The 7,631-nt window shown below is 36.9% G+C and overlaps 1 protein-coding gene across 3 annotated transcripts; it reads right to left on the bottom strand.

The window, feature by feature from the left end:
- Positions 1-359: 359 nt before the first annotated feature.
- On the bottom strand, positions 360-4,425 carry LOC122873351 (CD209 antigen-like protein C). 3 transcript variants are annotated; one of them, XM_044189978.1, is made up of 6 exons: positions 4,161-4,425; positions 3,667-3,856; positions 3,420-3,540; positions 2,498-2,643; positions 1,674-1,774; positions 360-1,221 (listed from the first exon to the last, which is right to left on the bottom strand). In XM_044189978.1, the coding sequence occupies exons 1-6, from the start codon at positions 4,340-4,342 to the stop codon at positions 1,077-1,079; spliced, it is 885 nt and encodes a 294-aa protein (XP_044045913.1). In that variant the 5' UTR covers positions 4,343-4,425; the 3' UTR covers positions 360-1,076. The 3 variants fall into 3 exon arrangements, with proteins under 3 accessions (XP_044045913.1, XP_044045912.1, XP_044045914.1); XM_044189977.1 differs by having other exon boundaries at positions 367-1,221; positions 3,420-3,856; positions 4,161-4,423; XM_044189979.1 differs by having other exon boundaries at positions 369-1,221; positions 3,420-3,856; positions 4,175-4,420.
- Positions 4,426-7,631: the final 3,206 nt, after the last annotated feature.

Here is a 7,631-nt window from a genome sequence, read left to right on the forward strand (position 1 = left end):
GTTGTAATTTAAAGTGTTACCATAAAGGTGTATACACATCATAATGCCCCTGTTTTATTACTCACCAAAAAATGTATATTTTTACAGCCTTCTGACCCAAATCAAGATTCTGTATATTGATGAAACAAAAGTATGATTTGTTAATTGCAACCACTTTTATGATTGGAAATGAGCAAACGGGTTACATAAATTCAACTGCTCATATAAACTATTGCAGTACTGAAATAAATATTGTATTGATTCGTATTTGTTACGATTTACAGACAGGCGGGGGACACCGAGGGTGACAGGAGTGAACTTTATTAAGTCACAGCCAGGAGTGGAGAGGGTTAGGATAGGGAAGTCACTGGAGGTAAGCGGAGACTGGGGGACCACTGGAGAAGCCACAAGAGACTGAAGGAATCAAGAAGGACTGGTGGAACCACAGGGGACTGGAGAAGCCACAGGAAACCGGAGACACGCTGGAAATGGGGGAAAACCACTAGAAACAATAGTAACGAGGGTTTTTGCTCAATGGTGTGACAAGTCCTAAACACGAACAAGGTCGGACCCAGAATGTGGTGAGTGGTGTGTTTATATACTGGCTGTGATTGAGGCTAATTGAGAGCAGGAGTGTAACTGGGAGCAGGTGTGGGTGATTACAGGCTGGTGAGGCCATGACAGGCTGTGACAGTATTCTTTTACAAAAAATATTATTTATCAGGATGAATTTTTTTTTTTAATTATCTTTCTCTTTTTTCTCTTTTTTATCTATCTCTTCATCAGCTTTCAGTCCTGTTACTTTATTAAAGTACCATTTGATAATGTTTTGATATATACTAAATCACTCAGTCATACAATTAATAAGGTCATCAGAGACAAATGTATTTAATGATTTGTTTTTTATTACATCACAAACACAACAAATAATGAATATAATATTACTGAAGTATTTGAGCTCAGAAGTTTTATACATAAGAAATACAGCACAGCACTCGTTTGCTTTCAGAGGAGGAGAATGTTCAGCATGATATTGTTATTTTACATGTGTGAGAGCAAAACAAATCAGCCCAAGAGCGTACCATAATAATGTGATTTTACTGAAGTATTTTCTCACAGATAAAGTGTACTGAAGAACTGCAGCTCAAATCATTCCAGTTACTTAAATCAGGATACCTGTCTGAAATCTCAGCACAGTTTTCACTGTTTTGATAATTATCCGGCTGTCCATTTCTCCAGTACCTAAAATATTAACAGATATTAGACATCAAAACTGTTGACATCTGTGAATTGTACTTCCAGAGCATGTTATTATGAGGTCCCAGGTAATTATGATTTTGACAGAACATGGAATATAAACAAACACAGAAAGCTCAGGTATCTCATTTGGGAGTCAGATCTTGGATGCTCATTATCACACAATTTCAGTGTAGGCAGAACTTGCATGCACAGCAGTTCTTTATTGTCAATACATAAAGCACAGAGAAGCTAATCTCTTCATCTGTGTTCTTAAATCTTTTATTTCAAGTCTGTGCAGACTTTGTCTCCAGAGCCACGTTAAGACTGCTGAGAGCCCTGGGCTTTATTGTATTGATCAATTCATTAAGTAGGCACCGTTTGTCTCCCTGTCTTGACATACATTTCTAATGTAGCACAGTGACAGTCAATAAATAAGACATTGGAAAATGTCTTACGTTTTGGTGACTTCCGTTCCATTTACCCATTTCCAGACTGTTTCGGTCTGGGCATCAGTTAGACCAATCCAGGCTTCCCGCTTAAATGAGCTGAGAAGTTCCTAGATTTCAAAGAGACATTCAGTTATAGTCAGTTATTTCTAATTTTTTCTTTAATATCCTTCCAAAGAGATTAGGTATACCTAAAGAGCCCCCCTTTTGACATGTCACAGTAGGAAAAGCACAGGTGTAAATAATGAAATGAATGATGGCTGAATTCCATTTAGCTGCTGCTGTTTCATCTGCTGTGAACAAGGTCTATAGTGATAATGCAGGGGGAAGAGTAAAAAACAGAATTAGCTTTCTCTATCACAATCTTCACAGGTTTCAATGTGCCATTTCCCTCTTACCCTGTTCATATGTTCATATTGTGTATTCACTTCTGCAGAAGTCATTATGGACTTCTCTTCCCTTTTTCACACATTTAAGGAGGACTGAACCTGCTTTGTCACACTGACTTTTCTTTCCTCTTCCATCTTTTTAAAAGGCCAAATGCCTATTTTTTTCTACCACATACAAAATCACAGTAACTGAACATGTAGGTTTCTTAATCCATTATTGAAAAAATAGGTTTGCTTTACTTCTGTGTTTACATATATTTCTAATGCAAACCTTTAACGGCATCAGATCATCATATTAAAATTATAAATTTGGGAATGGAATTTGTATTTTGGTAGCATTTACAATCCTTTAAAAACAGGAGTATATAGTTTGCAGATAATAAAATAAGAGTACTCAGTCAACAACAATGGGTCAAGAGAAAGAAACATTTTTAGTTCACTCACCTGTTCCTCATAGCTAGATATGATCACCAGCTGTGCATCTTCATTTTTACAGAAAGTTCTGCTGTCATTCCAGTTTTTCTTTGAGTTGGAAATTAAATAACAACTATTGCCAAACTTTATCCAGTGGTCAGGACAGCATGTCGTCTCTTTTTAACAACACAAAATGATATGCCTTCAGTCACAATACTGTATATAACCCCATGGCAAAATATAAGACAAAACACAATACAGAGCATCAAGGAGAAATATCACTCTCAGCCGTAGTATGCTGTACCGTATGTTGCCCATCTGCCCTTCTGTCTGAATTAGCTAAAAAGCTCTCAATTTCTAAACAGTGGCTTAAAATGAAAACCTTGTTGAAGGAATAGTTTGACATTTTGGGAAATATGCTGATTCCCTTTCATTCTGAGAGTTACATGAGAAGACTGATACCACTCTCATGTCTGTACTGTAAATATGAAGCTACCAGCCAGCAGCCTGTTCGTTTAGCTTAGCATAAAGACTGGAAACAGGGAGAAACAATTAGCCGGTTTAGGGGAGTTATGTTTGTTTCTTGGCCAGGACCTAGTAACTTACTGGAGTCTCTCCTCGTTGCCTGACAACTGCTCCCAGTCAAGAAATAGTCTGTTACATAACACCTCGATTTTACACTTTACACTAATTTGTGTACGAATCAAACAAATGCATTTCAATTAGTGAGCTTTAGCTTTACTGGTAGGCAGATGTTTTTTTTAAATCTTTGAACAGAGAGAGTCTAGCTATTTCCCCATTTCCAGTCTTTGTGCTGGCTGCAGCTACTGTATATGTTTACCATTGGTATATACATCAGAATGGTATCGATCCTCTCACCTAATGCACCTAGTGTAATTTTCAAAATGTCTATTCCTTTAATTAAAATCATTTTAAAAATCTTTTCACTCACCAAGCTGTGTTTGTAGTTCATCTCTCTCTTTGGTGAGGTTGTTGTTAATGGCCTTCATAAGGTCTTTCTCGTTCTCTAACTGGCTTGTAATTTGGGTCAGGTGGTGATTGAGACTTTCCATTTCACTGTAACTTCTCTGTAGTTTGTCTCTCTCGATGGTGAGGTTGTTGTTAATGGCCTTCATAAGGTCTTTCTCGTTCTCTAACTGGCTTGTAATTTGGGTCAGGTGGTGATTGAGACTTTCCATTTCACTGTAACTTCTCTGTAGTTTGTCTCTCTCTATGGCATTGTCCATCCACAGTTGATTTCTCTCCGTGTTACAGTTTTGTAGGACCACCAGGATAATGACAGCAGCCAGGAGGAGAAGACACAGCAGCCCCAGAAACACTGCAACAGCTTTGAGAAGATTCCTCTGTCCTGAACATTGACTGAAGTGGCTGAGGGCACAAATAAACACTGCTGATAAGAGTTCATTTTAAAATAATTACCTGAATTTAAAACAAAGAATAACTATGTTAGCTTCATTAAAAGTATATCAAGCAGTCTGTAATAGATTTACAGATTTGCTGTAACAAATATAAATATATAATGTCCGATTTTTTTAATAGTAACTCATAACTGAAAAACAAAATGCCTCAAAAGAAAATGTAATGTTTGCCCCAACACTAAAAATAAATAGGTAATCTTAAATACAATATCCCGTGTATGTAGGACATATGAGACAGGCAGATAGACACAGACAGACAGATAGATACTTTGCTGTTGGTCCTCGGTAGTCTTGTCCTGTGATTTCTGTGGCGTACCGCCCTCTGTCCAGGTGTTGTCATAAATCTGCACATTGTCGATGTTATTACAGACTGTGTTTCTGTCCTCCTTCTCACCTGCCTGAAATTTAACTTTTCTGGTGAGGTCTGGCTTGGCATAGAGATCCTCAGCCATACTTTTTTCTCACTTCACCTAATTCAACACCTAATATGTTCTCTGTTCTGCTTGGACCAGTCCCACAGTATGTTAGCATTTATATTACCATACTGTAGCCCTAGGGAATAGGGAAGTAATTAGAGGTCACTTGACATTAGGTTTTAATAAAGGGAAGAAAATAAAGGAAGTCACTAGGCCATGACACAGAATTACTGAATGCCCTGGATAACTGCAGTAAACCTGGAAGAGATGGTGCCCCATCATTAATCATCATAATTTTTATTATTTATTCTATGTCTACTACTTAACATTGTGGTAGTGGATTGTTAAAGTCAGTATCTATCTATGAGTAATACAACATCATCTATACTGTGAAGGTTATTTTGTTTTCTACTGTCGTAGAAAAGGTTTCAGTCGTACTCATCTGGACACTGTTTTCAGAATCAAGACGTTTCGGCTCCCATCCGGAAGTCATTCTCAATTGCGAAAAATAGACCGGGAACTCAGAAATGCAAGCTACTCTGTGTTACATAAGCCCTGCCCTCAGGAAGGAGTCTACCTGAGTATCTGTTGATTACTCTGCCTAGTTTCACCTGAAACTGACCTAATTGTTTCCATGTTGGCCCAGTAATCAGTAATCAGGCCTATTGTTTTCTGGATGCACCTCCCTCATCACTATCGTAGAAAAGGTTTCAGTCGTAGTCATCTGGGCACTGTTTTCAGAATCATTCTTAGAATCATTCTGAAAACAGTGTCCAGATGACTACGACTGAAACCTTTTCTACGACAGAACACTCCTGGACGAATGAGGGACTACACCGCCCTGTTTTCTACTGTCTTTCAGTAAATCAGAAATACATCTAAAAATAATCTGTACATTACTGGTACAACCGAAACCGAAACTGCATGTGGTCATACATTTTTAGAAGACAATGCTTAACTTCCTCAAGTTAAGTGTGTCAAAGTATGGGAAGTATCTATCTATCTATCTATCTATCTATCTATCTATCTATCTATCTATCTATCTATCTATCTATCTATCTATCTATCTATCTATCTATCTATCTATCTATCTATCTATCTATCTATCTATCTATCTATCTATCTATCTATCTATCTATCTATCTATCTATCTATCTATAAACAAAATGGAAAGCACTGTCTTGCAGCTGCAATGTTTGAGGTAAAAGTGATCACCTAAAAACATTCACCCGACAAGCCCTCAGTTTCCTGTTAAGTAGAAAATCACATGGGTGAACAGTGTGTTGCCACCTGTTTGACTGTATTTGTTACTTCATTTGAGCTCAGTTCAGAACAATAATTTCTTATTTCAGAAGTTCTTAAGACATTGTGACATTGAGGACCAAACTGTACGGACTGTTCCCAGTTATTGATTGGACAATTGTTATTAACTGTGATAGTTCACGATTCTATGATATCAGATTTTCACTACACGATTTTCATGGCCAAAAGAATTCACGATAACGATTTAAATTTGAAAAAATTTAGCTAAAAGCTTCTTTTTTACGTTTTACGGCAGGTGGCAACCAGCGTTAAGGTGCATTACTGCCACCTACTATTACAAAGATGAGACAAGAACATAAAGAAACAGAAATGATTTAAGAAGTTCTGGATTATTTACACGATGTTATCATAAGTGTATTATTAACATGATATCAATATTTCATTTTTAAATATCACTGCCAGTATATCACAACTCCCCTTCTACACACACATGTTGGATGTCATTACTATGAGATACACTAGAGCTGGACATTGAATGTTTACCACATAGTTCTAATCATTGGTGCTGATACAGACTGCCTTGTTGTTACTATTGCAGGGATTGTAATGCTATTTATGCATATTTGTGAAGCACAGGTGAAAGCCGGTTCAGCACAGTGCTGGACCACTGAAACATTTTGTTCACTTTTACACCAGGAGTTCAATTAAGTTGGAAATAGATACATTGTTGCCTTTTAGTTCTGACACTTCAGTGATTTACTATTGCACTTCCATAAATTTGGGGGACTCACAAGAGAAAAATTGAAACAAAACTTGTCCAGGTCAACAGCTCATGTGTGCATATTATGTCCACAGCTCATTTCCAGCTCAATACAGTAAAACTGTGCAGCTGAGCAATCTGGCTACAACACAAATATCTGCATGTTTTAAACCTTGATGACATGGCTTTACAAAGGTATTATTCTAAACAGAACAATAATTCTTTTAAATATTAAAGAATTGTTTTTTGCATGCCCACCAGCCTCTCTGAACATAACAACAACATTTTGGGACCACCTTGAAAATGACATGATATGTCTCAAGGGGTTAATCCTGATATAACGTTTGACTATGTAGTTTTACTGATACAGACCCTAAGACTTACAGCTTCTTTCAGTCAAATTATACACCTGATTAGAAAGTTTTGCATATGATCAAATCCACAATTGTTCCATAAACAATAATTTTTATCAATTCATTAATTTTATTACTGTGACATGTCAAAATGGCTTCTGTGAAAAAAGGCCTATGCACCTCTCCTTCACTGCTTAATATGATCAGTTTCCCACAGGATATCATTTAGAAGGTAGGTAAGGTTTTTCGGTAAGCCACCTGGATCATATCATATCAGTTTGGTTACAGTTAACCTAAACAATAGACATGTTAAATACACAGTATGGCACTTGCTGTGTGAAATAGTGACTCTGCCCTTTTTGCATGAAGGTTGGTATATGAATAAATACAGGTGTGTTCACGTCTATCTTCACCATGTTTTGCTCAGCTGCACTCAGGTGGTGAAGGACTGCTACCACATCCTGAAGGAGTACAGCTTCCCCAAATAGGGGCCATAATTGTTGAAGGGAAACTGATAGTGAAGATATACAATATACAATTACAAATTCAAGTCAAAGCTTAGGTCTATTTTCCATTGACTTTCCATAAAGTCTCTGAACAAATTATTGAAAAAATCTTAAAAAGAAAATATTTGTCATACGATGAATGAACATGACAATTAAATTTAGGCTAAGTTTTGTGGATTGAAACTCTGTTTTGATAACTGCGACAAAGCAATCGTAAAATATTGTAATAAAAACCCAAATATGCTGTTAATGGTAGACGATAATTTGATTTGGAGTTGAATTTATGTCTCACGAAACTCTGAAACTCCTCTGTGCGTAATGATTGGCCTATCTGTGCAATGAAACAACCACATTTACTGTATTGTGCCCCTAATGGTGCAATAACATGTGCTTTCATGCCATTTCACGTGTTGTTATTACGTTAATG

This window comes from Siniperca chuatsi, linkage group LG3, assembly GCF_020085105.1.
Source record: "Siniperca chuatsi isolate FFG_IHB_CAS linkage group LG3, ASM2008510v1, whole genome shotgun sequence".
NCBI classification, from domain to species: Eukaryota; Metazoa; Chordata; class Actinopteri; order Centrarchiformes; family Sinipercidae; genus Siniperca; species Siniperca chuatsi.